Source organism: Clarias gariepinus, chromosome 19 (genome assembly GCF_024256425.1).
Source record: "Clarias gariepinus isolate MV-2021 ecotype Netherlands chromosome 19, CGAR_prim_01v2, whole genome shotgun sequence".
In the NCBI taxonomy this organism is placed as follows: domain Eukaryota; kingdom Metazoa; phylum Chordata; class Actinopteri; order Siluriformes; family Clariidae; genus Clarias; species Clarias gariepinus.
In genome coordinates, this window is record NC_071118.1 from 26333837 (window position 1) to 26350452 (window position 16616).

General features: G+C 38.2%; 1 protein-coding gene across 2 annotated transcripts; it reads left to right on the plus strand.

Annotated features, from left to right (window-relative positions):
• Positions 1-1516: 1516 nt before the first annotated feature.
• smarcb1b (SWI/SNF related, matrix associated, actin dependent regulator of chromatin, subfamily b, member 1b) lies at positions 1517-12856 on the plus strand. 2 transcript variants are annotated; one of them, XR_008355786.1, is made up of 9 exons: positions 1517-1628; positions 4642-4753; positions 5146-5254; positions 5372-5509; positions 7057-7184; positions 7295-7461; positions 7592-7782; positions 11691-12469; positions 12665-12856. XR_008355786.1 is itself a non-coding variant. In XM_053477813.1 (9 exons), the coding sequence occupies exons 1-9, from the start codon at positions 1545-1547 to the stop codon at positions 12702-12704; spliced, it is 1101 nt and encodes a 366-aa protein (XP_053333788.1). In that variant the 5' UTR covers positions 1517-1544; the 3' UTR covers positions 12705-12849. The 2 variants fall into 2 exon arrangements, 1 of the variants encoding a protein (XP_053333788.1); XM_053477813.1 differs by having other exon boundaries at positions 12338-12469; positions 12665-12849.
• Positions 12857-16616: the final 3760 nt, after the last annotated feature.

Below are 16616 nucleotides of genomic sequence, written 5' to 3' on the forward strand. Positions count from 1 at the left end.
ATAAATCGTGGATATTGTGCCAATCTTTCACGGGGCACACATGCATACAACACACACACACACACACACGCACCATGGGCAATTTGGGGAACACCGATTAGCCTAATCTGGATGTCGTTGGGCTGTGGGAGGAAACCAGATCACCTGGAGGAAACCCACCAAGCACAAGGAGTACGTACTGTACAAATTCATTTTACTAAGTGCACCGAATACAACTTTTAAAGAAATCCGTTGTTTAGAGCAGTGGTGTCAAAAGTATTCACATTCATTACTTGAGTAGAAGTATGGATACTAGGGTTTAAAAAGCCTTTTTTAGAAGTTGAAGTATCGACTCAAGCTTTTTACTCAAGTAAAAGTGTAAAAGTACTGGTTTCAAAACTACTTAAAGTATAAAAGTAAAAGTAACGTGAGGGGGAAAAAAAGCATTAAGGATAACAGTTTAGGCTGTGCCACGGGCCTATATACTGCGTCATTTAGAAAAAAAGAAAAATGTGGTGTTGTTTTTTTGTTGTATTTTTTAACGGCCATAGTGATTTTGGATACTGTATATGGTTATTGAAAAAGAATGCATTTTAGTCCAATGCAAATACATTAAAGAACCATATATGTGTACTACTGAGCATTAACATGTTTGATGGAGAAGAAGATATGATAACTAGTTGCCTGTAAGTATTTTAATGGTGCAAAAAGTCAAACTTCAGAGGCGTGTCATCGGTAACCTTTATTGGAATGTAAATGTACATCCAAGCTTAGCTGCAGGAATCTGTGAGGGCGACATACAGGAAAATTAGTGCACCCAGGGCAGGCTTAGTAACAATTACCCTTGTGTGGTTGTCTACAATAAACATTAGTGCTGTCAGAATGAATGATTCATCCAAAATATATATATATATATATATATATATATATATAGTTACCTTCCTGGTGCGTAGGTGATATAGGGGTCACAGCGAGTCAAACCGCATAGGTGAGATAGGGGTATTATCAACCGAAACTGCTATTTTATTCTAACGTCTCTGCTGGAGAGGGTGATGTGACGTCATGTGCAGGTGCGATGGATCGCGTGCCAACCAATATGGTGTCGGAATCCAACCGCAATCAAATTCGCTCCGTCCGAATGCGCGATTTATCCCGATGTTTTTTGTTTGTTTGTTTGTTTTTTGAATGACAAGCTGAAATAAAATAGGAGTAACGAGGCTATTTTTCAATTTACGAGTAGAAAGTACAGATAATTGCGTGAAAATGTAAGGAGTAGAAGTAAAAAGTCGGCTGAAAAATGATTACTCCAGTAAAGTATAGATACCCAAAATTTCTACTTAAGTAAGGTAACGGAGTATTTATACTTCGTTACTTGACACCTCTGGTTTAGAGTCATGTTAGCGCTTCTTTTAAAACAGCGTTTCAATAAAACACTGATTTTAAATGTTTATCGTTATCGCCAGCCCTTTAAAAAAAATCGCCAGGGTCGATAATACTCGCGGTTCTCAGTATTTCCGTGTCTTGGTGCTGCGCATGCGCAGTGTAGGGTATTGTGTCTGCTAAAGATGGCGCTGAGTAAAACATTCGGTCAGAAGCCGATAAAATTCCAGCTCGAAGAAGATGGCGATTTTTACATGATAGGTTCAGAGGTATGATTTTAATCAGACTATCAAAGTCTCTAAATGTTGTGTTTGTGTTGGGTATTGTTGTAGGTTTGTGCTGAGACCAAGCACGTCTCGTTTTTGTTAGTGTGTTGATGCTTAGCTAGCTAGCATGCTAGTTAGGATGTAGCATTTGTCGCGTCCACAATGAATGAATGAATGAATGAATGGATAGATGAGAAACTGGGAGTTTATTTAAAGAATTATGCAGTTTGGTGTGTTTATTTTTTTATAACCTGGTCCAAACCGTATCCTTATTTTGTGTGTAGTGTTTATTATCTGGGTTGTTTAGCATGAAGTGGCTACAAAGACCCAATTCTTGGCTGTTTCTCTCCTGCAGTTATGTACAAGGTCCTGATATTAAAGAAAAAACTCAGATCTGAGACACAGTAAATGTGTTTATATTGACGATTTTCTTGATAATTCGTTGATTACTATATTTTGTAATTCCTGTGAGGTGCTAGCGGTTGTGTCGCACCGTGACGTCACAAGGCGGACATTAAACAGAATCAGTGAATTCACATTCACTGTAGTTCAGCAAATTCGATTAATGTTGCGATTCTGTAATCTCGGTTTTATAAATACAGTGGAACCAAAAGAATGAATTCCTCCGGTCTGGTCTTCACCTGATTTGGTCATTCCACAGGGATGCATGTAAATATAAATAATGTAAATAGAGTTAATTAGTTCTCTAACTTTTATATTTTGTTATAAACAAAATATAAATTGTACATGTTTATACATCTAAATTATAAATGTTAGAGTGGTGCATAGGGCTGAAACGATTCCTCGAGTAATTTGATTAGAAAAATGATCGAGGCAAAATCTTCTGCCTTAAAGCTTTGTTTAATTAATTTTAAAAGCTTGCGTTATGTTTTTGCATAATTATTTGTTGCCGGCGCGCTTTTGACAAAGTGCGCTTCCGGATGCAAGCTGCCAGTAAACACCAACGAAGAAGAAGAGCATGGAAGTACCATGCATCATGATTCACCATGCGAAAAATTAAACATGTTTAACCATGTTAATTTTTTTTGGTGGACCTTGCAGACATTTGCGAAATGTCTGCGAGCAATCACAGCGACTTACGGTGCCCAACCCCGCATCTTACTGCGAGTCGAACCGCATAGGTGAGATAGGGGGATAAGGTATTCCTTGTATTGTGAATAATGACAATGTTTATTTTTAATAACCTTTGTTTCTCTTATATATTTTACATTGCTGTTTAATTAAGCAAAAGTACATTTTATCCAATTACTCGATTAATCGATTACAGTTTTGGTAGAATACTCAATTACTAATCTATTCAGCTACAGCCCTAGTGGGGGCAGGACATGTATGAGAGCTGTAAGACAGGGGTGAGATGTGCTGTAGGTGCGACAGAAGAGTTCAAGGTCGAGGTGGGTCTGCATCTAGGGTCAGCTTTAAGCCCTTTTTCGTTTGCTCTGGTGTTGGACAGGATGACAAACGGGAGTGACAAGGATGGATGGAATCAAGAATGAGTTCATCAGAGGGACAACCCATGTTAGATGTTTTGGAGATAATGTCAGAGAGGCCAGATTGAGGCGGTTTGGACATGGTTAGAGAAGATGTTGTGAATATATCGGTAGAAGAAGGTTGAAGAATATATTGGCTGAGGTTGGAACTGCCAGCCAGGAGGTCTAGAGGAAGACCAAAGAGGAGATTTATGGATGTAATGAGGGAGGACATGAAGTTAGTTGGTGTCAGAGAACGGGATGCAAAGTATAGGGTTAGATGAAGGCAGATGATTCGCTGTGGCGACCCCTGAAAGGGAACAGCCGAAAGACAAAGCAGATTTTGTTATATAAACGAAATACATCAAAGTAAGAAAAAGCCTTAAAAATAATACAGCACTAAATATAAATAGAACTGTACAAGAGAAAGATGCTCCACGGCGCACTTTTGGCTATTGATCAGCTGATAGCCGCAGCTTGGCATGGCGGTTTCTGGGTCGTGTTCAGAGGAGGTGTTTGTAAATCGAGACAAACTTTAGGCGCATTATTTGGTTGTAAACTGATTGTACCGCAGGGTGTTCGTGAATCGAGGTTCTGCTATATTCCGATTATATTTTCTCTTTGATTTTGTACCAGTTCTTAATCTAAAAAAAAAAGTTTAGCTTTATCAATTAAATGTAGTCATTATGACAGTTTTTTTTTTTTTTACAAACTAGCTTTAACATTTAACTCAGAAGCACATATCTGTCATAATTATTATTTCTTAGCAAGTCATTCACTCCTACCACATGAAATTAAAATGTGTGAATAGTTCAGGATTATAAAGAAACTTTCAAACTCTCAAAGAAAGTCTCAAAACTCAACATGACGTTGAGTGGCTGTGGGTTGAGTGGCACGCGCGGATTCTAATGCTGGCACACTGGGCTTGTAATGAGTAATTAGCGTTCCCGGTATTTTGAGACTGGTGTAAGCGTGTGTAATGATTATACTAATTCATTTACAGAGCTTAGAGAAAAAGGCATATTGGAAGCTCTATTATGCGCAAATTTTTTTATTGTAATGCCATAAAAATGTGTATCTTCTGTGTCACCGGTCACAGCCTATCAATATGCAAACCAGACAATTCTGGCCACTGGCTGGTCAACCAGGTCATCTATATTATAAATGTAAAAATTGTTCTTAAAAAAATAGATTTAGTGTGGCGATACGTGAATAAGCACACATAAGAATCACGATTCATAACTGAATCCTTTTATTTATTTATTTATTTTACACCCCCATCTTTAGTGCAGTGAGCTATGAGATGATGACAGTGGTGAGAGCGTTGAATGCTGATCTTTTTGAGCAAAGAGTGCACAAATGAGGACATGAGGGGGATAGACAGACTAAAGCCCCTTTGCATTGTTCACCTTTATGTAAAAATAACGCAAATCTTTGAATGCTGATTGTTCAGTTCCTTTAGTGTATTGCGATTCTACATTTCATTAAAGTGTAATCATTTCATCTTTCTTGGCATTCTTACTTTTCAGGTTGGAAATTACCTGCGTATGTTCAGAGGGTCGCTGTACAAAAGGTACCCGTCGTTGTGGCGCAGACTTGCATCAGTAGAGGAAAGGAAAAAAATCGCAGCGTCCTCACACGGTAAGTGATTCGCAGGCCTTTATGTAGAACGTGCATGAATTAAAAACAAAAATGCATACGACATACAGTCCAGAAAGCAGTTTAAAAACAATCTGTCTATCTTCTGTTCAACTGATATGTCTGGACATAAACAAATGGGAAACTTATGTATAGCAAGATTAGAATGTGTTTTAAACACGAAAATAATAATCATCGTTTAGCAGAGAAAAAATTTATTTCTGTTTGAAATCTGATATGAGTTGAGCAGAAGATTCACGAATGTTAGACCTAAACGTAATCGAGTTGTCTTGCAAGTACATTTTCAGTTTCCAGTAAGCGCTTTTAGTCCTGCTTCTGGACAGCAGTTTGTGCAGTGTTTTATTTTGTGTTAGATCATGGTTACTCAACTTTAGCCACCAGTGTGACTTTGCTGAAGGCGTCTGAGTGCGAAGAGATCTTCGAGGGGAATGATGAGAAGTACAAGGCCGTGTCCATCAGCACAGAACCTCCAGCTTACCTCAGGTAAAGAGATACCTTCAGAGAGTCCCTTATAATGTATTATGCCTGTCATATATTTTTTCCTCAATGTCACAAAATAATTAAACTGATTAATTTTTTTGTATCTTCTGACATTATCAGGGAGCAGAAGGCCAAGAGGAACAGTCAGTGGGTCCCCACGCTGCCCAACAGTTCCCACCACTTGGACGCTGTACCTTGCTCCACCACAATCAACCGAAACCGCATGGGACGAGACAAGAAAAGGACCTTCCCCCTGTGGTGAGAAATCACATGCTAGACTTAATCTACAGCTTTTTAGATATCCAAATTTCATTTTAATTATAATGCAATTATATAAGGATTAAAGCACTTTAAAATGTGCTAATTAGGGTAAATTAAAGTAGTATACTTAAATAACACAGCTGTTGTTTTCTATTATGGGTTATGTTCTTGTGTTAATAATAAACAATAACTAGGTACACTTCCTGGAGAAACTCTGAAGTAGGAGCATTTTGCCTAAAACGCCTTCTTTCTAGTCCATACGATTACAGAGGTACAAGTCTATGTACTGCCGGTGATGCCAAGGAGTGTGTCTGAGTTGAGGGGCCTTGGGTCCTGCACGTGAAACTCGCAGGCACAAATAGTCTAACAACCTTTACCTTTGTAGCCAACGAGATTCCTGTGACTCTTTTACTCACATCAGAGGAACCGTAGGTGCCAGAGCTTTAGTTACTGGATTGTTTGAGAGAACAGGCTTTAATATTGTTAGATTCCAAGTGCTGTAAGTTTTTCAAAATTGGTGGTCCAAAAAGCAGTAGAGTCTTTCAACCCTTCAACCTACTTTCTCCTTTCCTGATGAGTGAGCTTTGAAGATCAAAGAGATGCAAAAGGGGCACGTTGTCCTGAATCTGAAAAAACTTTAATTTAGGGCAGAAGATCATTCATAATAGCATAAGTGTCACCAAAATTTGTGCGCATCAGAAAATACAATAATCAGACGTTCTTTTCTTCTAATTAATTGTTTTTCAACACAATGTAATTATCAAACTTGTTCATAAGAAACCATGGTAAGGAAATGACTTTAAGGCTGAATTTAAACAAGCTGTCCTGTGTGGGAGTCAAGGCAGTGACCCAGCCCCAGCATGCACCCCTTCCTCCTCTTGGTTAGTTGTGTTAGGCTGACAGTCCAGCAGCATTCTGCAGTTTGGCTTGGCTGGATTTGTGCTCTAACATCCACTCCAGAGGTCACGTTGTTTATCAGCAGTAAGCTTGTTTTCTGCTGATGCTTGAAAAAATAGCAAACACGACTGTTTAAAAAGTATGATCCAGCTTCCTCCTCTACTCCCACACTCAGATGAGTTCAGTGTGTTTTTTAAGTCATCCAGAAATCAGAATGTTCTTTATTCACCCAGCCAGTTATTTTTATCTTCATGTGTTTACATTTTAATTTAATGTTCATTTGGACAAGCAAAACTTTGACATATTCCTCCATAAAATTCGTAAGTGATCTTGCTATAAAATAATAAGCTGACATAGCAAAACAAATGCATGTTTGCTTTTATCTGTGATGTCATTGCTAATGACCCTGGTCCTTTCTGTACTTTAAAAGGTCGGTTGTCAGAAGTTATTTTTTGGGTTGTGTGTGTGTTTTTTTTTGTTTTTGTTTTTTTTTCCTCCCCTTTTTTTTCTTCTCATATTTAGCCATGTAGTGACAGTGAAGAGTATCGTATGACTCCCTTTTAAACTCTGATTAAAGATTTTAAATATGAACAGTGTAATGCACATGTTTTGTGTATGTGTGGCTCCTCACCTTTTTTCTTTTGCAGTTTCGATGACCACGACCCAGCAGTGATCCACGAAAATGCATCGCAGACAGAGGTTCTGGTTCCAATCCGATTGGACATGGAGATCGACGGCCAGAAGCTCAGAGACGCCTTCACCTGGAACATGAACGGTAGTTCTGCAGAACATTCAAGACGATGATGTTACTGAAAAATAATAAGCGATATGGTTTTAAAATGCACATAATAGTGATTCCTTCAAATTCGTCTCTCTTCTTTCCAGAGAAGCTCATGACGCCAGAGATGTTTGCAGAAATACTGTGTGACGATTTGGACCTAAACCCGTTGACATTCGTCCCAGCCATCGCCTCTGCCATCCGGCAGCAGATAGAGTCCTACCCTACCGACAGCATCCTGGACGAACAGACTGATCAGAGAGTCATCATCAAGGTAGAGCATCTGTACAGGATGCATCAAAAAAACAAAAAAACTATTAGCAAATCAGACTTAATTACTAATTAGTGTAAAACTGGAAAAAAAGATATAGATCATCACATGTGGCACATTTTTGCTTTACTAGCTGAACATCCATGTGGGAAACATTTCCCTGGTGGACCAGTTTGAATGGGACATGTCAGAGAAGGAGAACTCTCCAGAAACGTTCGCACTGAAGCTTTGCTCTGAGCTCGGCCTCGGAGGAGAGTTTGTCACCACCATCGCCTACAGCATTCGTGGCCAGCTCAGCTGGCATCAGAGGACGTACGCCTTCAGGTGAGACGCACAGACGGATTCATCTAGTACTAATGAAAACAAACAAGCAAGCGCCAAACAGTGTATTGAGTATCAGGGTCAAAAGGGAAAAGGCTTAACAATTATTGAAATTTGATTTAAGAAATGTCAAATGTAAGATTACTAATAATTTTTGTTTTAGTTTAGTGTAATAAGTTCTATTCAGCTCAGACAGATTTAAACCAAATGTAAAACGGAAGCAGTCGTTATTTTGTCTTGCGTTCAATTTAATCCAAACCTTTAAAAAAAAAAACAGCTTTATCAGTTTCTAACTAAATATTCATTATATGTAATGTACTTCTGTTACTTTTACTGATTAAGTACTTTCACATAGGATTTAAAAAATATATATTTATTATTAAATTAGTGGTTCTTCTAAACATAAATTAGGTAGATATATATATTTTTTTTCCTAATCCAAATTTTAACCACACTTGTTTTATCATGGCTAAATACACCAGTGACCTCAGTCACATGTCAAGCAGAACAGATAGCAGAGTGATGGGTAGAGGGTGAGGAGGGGAGAGAAATACATCAGAAACTGACATGACAATGTAAACTGTGCTGATATTCTGCTTATACTGTCTTTCTTTTACTAAGTGATAGTTCAACATTACATGTATCATAAATCTGGTAGTTCGTCAAGTCATCATTAGTGTTGCTTACTAAGAACACCCGGAGATTAATGATAAAAGTCTGTAATATACAACAGCTGAAATTTCACAACATACACCATTACCTGGTCTCTCCTCGTGTGTTTAGCTAACTTAATGTTTTAAATGTTTTGTTTGTGGGTCACATGACTTGAAAAATACAAACTAAATTTGTAATATACTCTTGTTTTGTGAAATTATTACTAATGGTGTAAGTCATGTGCGAGTCTATGGGCTGGTTTTGTGCAATACCGCCACCTCCTGGATGGAGTGTGGAGCAGACGATTGGCAGGGGGGAAAATCACTTTGTATGACACTTGACATGTAAAAAATTAGCAAAAGTCAAAACATGTCTTAAAATATAGTTGCTTAAGACAAATCAAACAAACATTAGCACTATTGAACTGAAATGTTTAAATATAGAATTTAATCAGCAGACTCTAGTGTAATATATACAGCAGGGTTTTTTGAAACCACCAGAGAAGAGAATAGCTGCCACATGTTTATCTAAATTAAGACAGAGCCACTAGAAAAGTGCTTACACATTTTTACTGTAAATCAAACTGCAATGTACTCTACAGTAATATACACAGTAATGGTAAACATTTAAACAGATACCTGCAAGCTCTTTAAAGCTTATGTTGGTAAATTTAAAGGCTGTATAAGTGTTTTTAAAAATACGGAAAAATATAAGTAATAGGAAAAGTTGTTTGTGTTAGTTGTAGTAATAATCGTTACTGATATTGAATAGTTTGTAACGCGATGATGCTGTTTGATACACGGTGTGATTGTTGGGGCGTTCATATAATTTAAAGCAAGTCTCAAACCTCAACTTGACAGTGAGTGTACTTGAGAGTAGAGTGGGGCTTCTAACGCAGAAAATTTTCAACTAATTAGCGCCCGCTCAGACAAAGCTTAAGAAAAGAAAAAAATGATTTTGGAGTCAGTGTGGCATTACCTGTATGGTAACACAAAAGAATTGCGATTCATAACTGAATAATTTCCCCCCCCCCACTATTTCTAATGCTTAAAGTCTAATTAGGTCCTCGTTCCCTCCTGAGCCTCCAAACACCATAGGACGTTCAGGACAAGTTAAGGACGTGACTGTTTCCACTCATCGTTGTTTCAGTCACCAGTTAAAGACTTGCGTTTTCCTAATGGCTCGGATCATAGTTGCTAACGATGCCCAGGCTTCACCAGAACGGCCCACAGCAGTTTTAGAAGGCAAAATAAATGTGTATTTATTTTCATGTAAACTACATTGATGTCCTTCTTTAAGCCTCGGATTCACAGATGTAGATCGGAAAGATCTTTCGTGTCTGCGGTTTTCTCTTTTTCAGTTATACTGTTAAGACAACATGTTTATTTTCCTCCTCCTCGCTTAGATGAAACCTTATTGTGAGCAGAAATAGGCTTTTTTTTGTTGTTTGTTGCATTATGATTTAATCCAGATCAGACTTGCCAAGGCAGCACTGCATAGTTGATTCCACAGATGTTTTAAACTTGTTTTTTTTTTTTTAAGGCAGAGAATTCTAAAATGAAAAAGGATTTGTGATGATTGAAATAGTCTCACAACGATCCTTAATTTTTTCTGTTCAGTTCTTTTCAGCAGACTGAGCTCTGCTACCTTTTATGCATCGACATAGAATCTGAGAACTGTAATACATTTAAACACTGATTATTTTTCCATCCTTGTGTTTGTTAGTGTACTGAATTGTTTAACCCCACACATGTGTACACAAACACATGCACACATGTCCTGTTTACAGTGAATAGTAAACAGGACATGTTTTTTTGGGAGGTTAATGCACATTATGGCTGCAACAAATGATTATTCGTTTGCCCTTGGTATTTTGACAGAGGACAGACATTGCAGTCTGCTTCGCTTTGCATTTCGTCATCAATCGTAAAATACATCTACATTGCTGTTGTTTTTCAGCACAGTCTAGGCAACATAAATTACAATATATATATATTTATTTTAACCAAATATACAAACATGACTGAGCAAAAAGAAAACGGGGCACATGATCAAAGAGTTTTAGTTTTATGGTTGTTTTTGGCTGTTTCTATAACTGAAAATAAAAAAAAAATGTGTCGTTCGTGATGTCGTTTTACATATTCCGGTAGCTGTAAAAAAAAAAATGCACGTTTTAAAAGTAATTTTAACTTTAGTTGTACTTAACATGTCTGAAAATTTGCTGTCTGAAGCCTCCCCCGTCGACACACCAGGCTGTCTGAGTAAGCAGAAATTTTAATTTCTGCTTGTTTTTTTTTAAATTAAATTGGCTATTGACCACGGCTGTTTTGCCAGCAAGACTCCATGCCGCTTGAGTTTTAAAGGTTAAATCACAAAAAGACTTGGACAAAATGGAATAATGACAATTTAAACTGTAATCGAAATGATCGGATATCTTTATTTGAATCAGTATTTGATGCAAACCTAACAGGCCCTATTAAACTATTAATCCAGCTGTTGCCTCTAATTTACATAGTAAGGATTGAAGGGCTTTCTTTTGCTCGCTTTCAGCACAACTTCACTTTATAGTACAAAATAGCAGATGTCAATTTCAGTATGCACAAACTCTTAAATTATACTCCTTCGTGATGTTTTGTAAATAAACACATTAATAGATTGTCCTAATTGACATATTTGATTATGTTGAACTGAGATGTTGCAGCCATACTACACACAGATTCACACCATGATATGCAATATAAACACTACAGCTAGTTCACTAACAAGTTTTCAAATATGCATATATGTCTATATATTTTTTTTTCCTTTTCCCTTCAGCTGATTATTTTCTTAGCGTGCTATTAGTAAGGTAACATTATGCATGTGCCATCACATTGCTTTTGCTTTTGTAATGTGCTTACACACAGCTTATTATCTTTATTATTTTGTATGCTGTATGATTAGTGTATGTAGTTCAGTGGTCAGGCAGAAAAGACAAAACAATGTGATGTAATGATTTAGGTTAGAAGCTTTGGCTTATCTTTGTGTTAATATTAATTTCATATAAAAAAAAACTGTAGGGTGTATCCAGTTGAGAGCCGACATATTAGTGCAGACAGAACACAGTGTTGTAGTGTTTTGTGGGGGTGGTGGGGTAAAATGTTCTATTGAGACCAGGCTCTCAAGTGGATGCACCTTATGACCTGTTTTAACATCATTGCTTTTTGCTTTGCTATAATCTTCTAATTGTTTGCTTCTCCCACTGTCTGTTCCAATAGGTCTGATTTCAGGTCAATATACTTCAAAATTTCTTGACCTTCTCTCCCTCCTTACCCTCACGTTTACCCCCACTTCCACCTTCATGCCCTGGGAAGCTGAGTACCCTCATCTCTTCTTTTTTTTTTTTTTTTTTTTTATAATTCATTTTTTTAACTTGATTTTTTGCAGGGTTCATTCCTAAAAGTTGCTATGCAACAGTAAATTAGTTTTATTATTATTATTATTAATATATATATATTTTTTACTATTACCAGGACACCAGTGCAAAATGGTGGATATTTTTTTTCTTTTTTTTATAAAGTTAATTATGAGATATATTTACAATCAATTAACTTAAGTAACACTGACGTTTTGTTTCACTGATTCATTATGTCCACTGCATGCCCTAAAGTCATATTGTTAATGAAATATTTTAGTAGATTGATATTTTGTGCATGAACTAAATAAAAACATTTCCTTAAAGTAGAAATTGTAAATAATAATTAATAATACAATCATTTAAAGGCATCTCTGCAGATTTCCTTCACCACTATGCCTTAAGGGTGACCAGTGGAAATGTCATTTCTCTCCAACATGCAGTCATGATCTGGCACATCTGTCTGGTCTGCTGACCTCCTGTGACCTCAATATCGTATTTTTTCTTTAGTGAGAACCCCTTGCCGACAGTAGAGATCGCCATTCGGAACACAGGTGACGCCGATCAGTGGTGCCCCCTGCTGGAAACGCTGACAGACGCAGAAATGGAAAAGAAGATCAGAGATCAGGACAGAAACACAAGGTGAGAGAGAGAGAGATGGATTATAATGAAACTCTAATGATTCACTAAAATAATTTTATTGTGCTTTGCTGACATCTTTAACTATATATGGTGATAAGTATCCTGCAGATGATTTAAAAAGATGAATAAAGTTTATAATACTTTGTGAGCTTTTCCTGAAACGTCGCTTAATTAGTTTTGTTTTTGTGTTCCCAGGCGCATGCGACGACTCGCCAACACGGCCCCTGCCTGGTAGAGAGAGAGAAAGAGAGAAACGCTATGATAAGCTGAAGGCATCAGAGCTGCTGGATCTGCCTCTCATCACTGGGACATTTCTGACTTTGTGCTAAGGCGTACTGTGTATTTCACTTGCTTTTTTTTTTTTTTTTTTTTTTTAATAAAATAAACTATTAATAATAAGCTGGTTCTTATTTTTTGCATTTATTTATACATGAAAAGTATGATTAATTATAAAGAAAATATTCACACTGCACTGGCAGGTATCATAAGCTTTTCAGACAGACTTTTTTTTCCTTTGAAGTTTTTCTCCAAAACTCTAATTTTGATGTGTAGATAATTTATGCACAGTATTGTTCTTTACATCTGTGGATTGCATATAATTGGTCAGAAGGTGTTAATGAATATTTTTTAATCATCTAAAGGACTGTTTGCAAAATTATACATATCAAATGTGTTCATTTTATTATGAACATTTCTGAAATAGCGAAATAGCAGAGACAATGAAAGTTCTTTAACATCAAGAGCCAAAAAAAAAAAAGGGATGCTGGTGAGGGTATGACTTTACAGCTATTATGGAACATCTATGAAACAAGTTCCTGTTATTACATCAAGTGTAGCGATAATTGGCTAAAACATACCATGTGTACACTTGCATTAAAGTCACCTGACTGAAAGAAGAGTCATCAAAGACTTCCACTCGCTTCATTCTTCATCATCATGTGGATCAGTTTGATTTCCAACAACACTAAGAACTCTCTTTTTAGGCATTCAGTATTTCAAAGGCCCCAATAAACAAGTAGATTTTACATCAGAGACTTTTATGTGAATAGAGACTGGAAGGGGTTCAAGATGCAGAAAGCCCCGCATTCATCAATGGATATGAGAGATTAAATATGCTCGTTATGCTTTAGTGGTGTAACAAGTGATGAAGGGTGTGCCAGACTTTGTAAGAATTTCTTGTCTGGATTTGTTTCAGCGTATGATCTTAGAAGAACAATACTGCACTCATATACAGTGCTGTACATGGAAACGTATTGGATGCTTAGATTATTCTTAAAGATTTTATCTTTAACTTGCTCTAATAATATCTGAATCTATAAGACCTTTTTCCAGCCCTGAGTTTTCGGTTTTAATTCATTTCCAGTGTGTGGCTTAGTGGGAAACGCTGTGGTCTCACACCTCCAGCATGGAGGGTTTGATTCCCGCCACTGGTCTGTGTGAGTGGAGTCTGCATGTTCTTCTCGTGCTTGCTGGTTTTCCTTCACTGATTTCCTCCCAGAGGCCAAAGACATGCGGATTGGTCTAATTAGTGTTTCAAAATTGCCTGTAGTGCTAAACTGTGTGTGCTTGTGTGCCCTGCAATTAATTAGCACCTTATCCAGCGTGACTCCACTAAGCCAGGATCCAGTCCTCCCGTGATCCGGGAGATGGAGTAGTTTGTCCTTAATGAGCAAGCTGGAGGCAACAATGGCAAGGAAAAACTCCCTGAGAAACCATGAAGAAAGCCTCAGAGACTGTTGTAAATGAACATTCCATGAGATCAGCGGTTTCTGAAATCCTCAGACCAACCCATCTGGCACCAGCAATCGTGCCACCGATTTTCCCCATGCTGATGATTGATGTGAACAATTGCCTGACGTGTGTCTGCATGATTTTCTGTATTGCGCTGCTACCACATGATTGGCCGACTGGATAACTGTGTAAATCTGCAGGAGTACAGGTATTACAGAAAAACAATGTCAGTCCTACATGCATTACTTCATACAGTATTATAATTCTAATATTAAATAATCCATGTGGGACTTAAAGTAAAGTGAAAAGCCCCTTTGATGATGCTGAGCTCATGCCTAATTTAATCAGCATGGGCATGTCGGTTTGTTTTCATGAGACGTAACATAAAATCCAAACGTGAACTATAAAAGAATTTTATGGGACAATTTTTATTTCTTTTTTTCTTTAGTGACATCTGGTGCTGGCTTTCTAAACGCGAGACCCTTGCAACAACTAGACCATGACTAACGCTGACCTCAGCAGAAAGCTACAAGGCATTACCACAAGGCAGATGTGACGGGAACATCTGGACTTGCAGCTGGATTTTACCCACATGCGATGCGTAATGTGCCGGTCGTGTAGTGGAACAAAGGTTCTATTAAAACATAGAGTTAAGTAATCTGCAGAGAAGGAGATGATCTGTGTGGAATCCCCCCATGAGAGGGAAAAATGATCTCTTTTGTGTGCCTAGGCTCATTTAAGCTGTAGGTAGGGCCTCGGAGACAGAGGTGTGACCAAGATTCTGTGCCACGGCGGTGATTAAAAGCAAAAAACAAGAGAGACAGTTAGGACATGAACTAGATGTGTGTACTTAGTTCTGTTTGACTTTGACCTACTTTTTGTATTGGTGTTGGAGGTGCTTGAGAAATACTGTACGTGTCAGTGGTTGAGGTGTAAAATGCAGGGGTTGATAGGGTCAAGTGTGAGTATGCGCTTGTGTTTGGACCAGTGTGGGCTTGCTCCAGCCTGAAGACAGGCCCGTGTTCCTTAGGCACAAATATCATTTCCACCATGCAGTTTATCTAAAAAGGACAGTGGGTGTAGCAAGGGAAGGAAATGTAATTTATTACAGTTTCAAAAGTTTATCTCTGCATGGTTAACATAACACACATGCAGTGCAGACTCCTCGCATGTCCAACATGTCCAGCTGTGAATATTCCGACAAATTCTCAGGAATAACTCTGGAACCCCGATTTCTCAAAATGACGCCCCCATCGAATTAGTCTGTCATGTCTGTCCAGACATAGTGCGATCAGCAGTGGAACCAGTTATTCAGAATTTGTTCCAGTCTGGAAATGGTATTCCTAGCGACCTCAAACCGTTAGGCGGCGTCTGCTTGCGTTTCACCAAGTTGTAGCATTCCACTGATCCAACGTTGAAAAAGGGCATGGTAGTGTGAAGACAAAATGCACAATCAGCATGTTTTCCCTACCTTTGATACCAAGACATGGCATCACATGGCAAATTATGTGCACGGCTACTCTTAAGAAGATGTGTTGGGTTATCTGCGATAAAGTAATGCTCTAGTGAGGCTCCTCTGTCCTCCACTCGTTACCTGTATTAATGGCATCAGTTATCAGTATAAAAGACACCTGTCCACAACCTCAAACAGTCACACTCCAAACTTTACTATGGCCAAGATCAAAGAGCTGTCAAAGAAACACCAGAAACAAAATTGTAGACCTGCACCAGACTGGAAAGACTGAATCTGCAATAGGTAAGCAGCTGGGGGTGAAGAAATCAACTGTGGGAGCAATTATTAGAAAATGGAAGACATACAAGACCACTGAAAATCTCCCTCGATCTGGGGCTCCATGCAAGATCTCAACCAAGGATCACAAGAACTGTAAGCAAAAATCCCAGAACCACACGGGGGGAACTAGTGAATGACCTGCAGAGAGCCTTTGGGACCAAAGTAACAAAGGCTACCATCAGTAACACACTGCACCGCCAGGAACTCAAATCCTGCAGTGCCAGACGTGTCCCCCTGCTTAATCCAGTACATGTCCAGACCCGTCTAAAGTTTGCTAGAGAGCATTAGAGAGGATGGTCCAGAAAAGGATTGGGAGAATGTTATATGGTCAGATGAAACCAAAATAGAACAAAAAAAGAATGCTGAGTTGAATCCAAAGAACACCATACCTACTGTGAAGCATGGGGGTGGAAACATTATGCTTTGGGGCTGTTTTTCTGCAAAGGGACCAGGACGACTGATCTGTGTAAAGGAAAGAATGAATGGGGTCGTGTACCTTGAGATTTTGAGTGAGAATCTCCTTCCATTATCAAGGGCATTGAAGATGAAACGTGGCTGGGTCTTTCAGCATGACAATGATCCCAAACACACCGCCCAGGCAATGAAGGACTGGCTTCGTAAGAA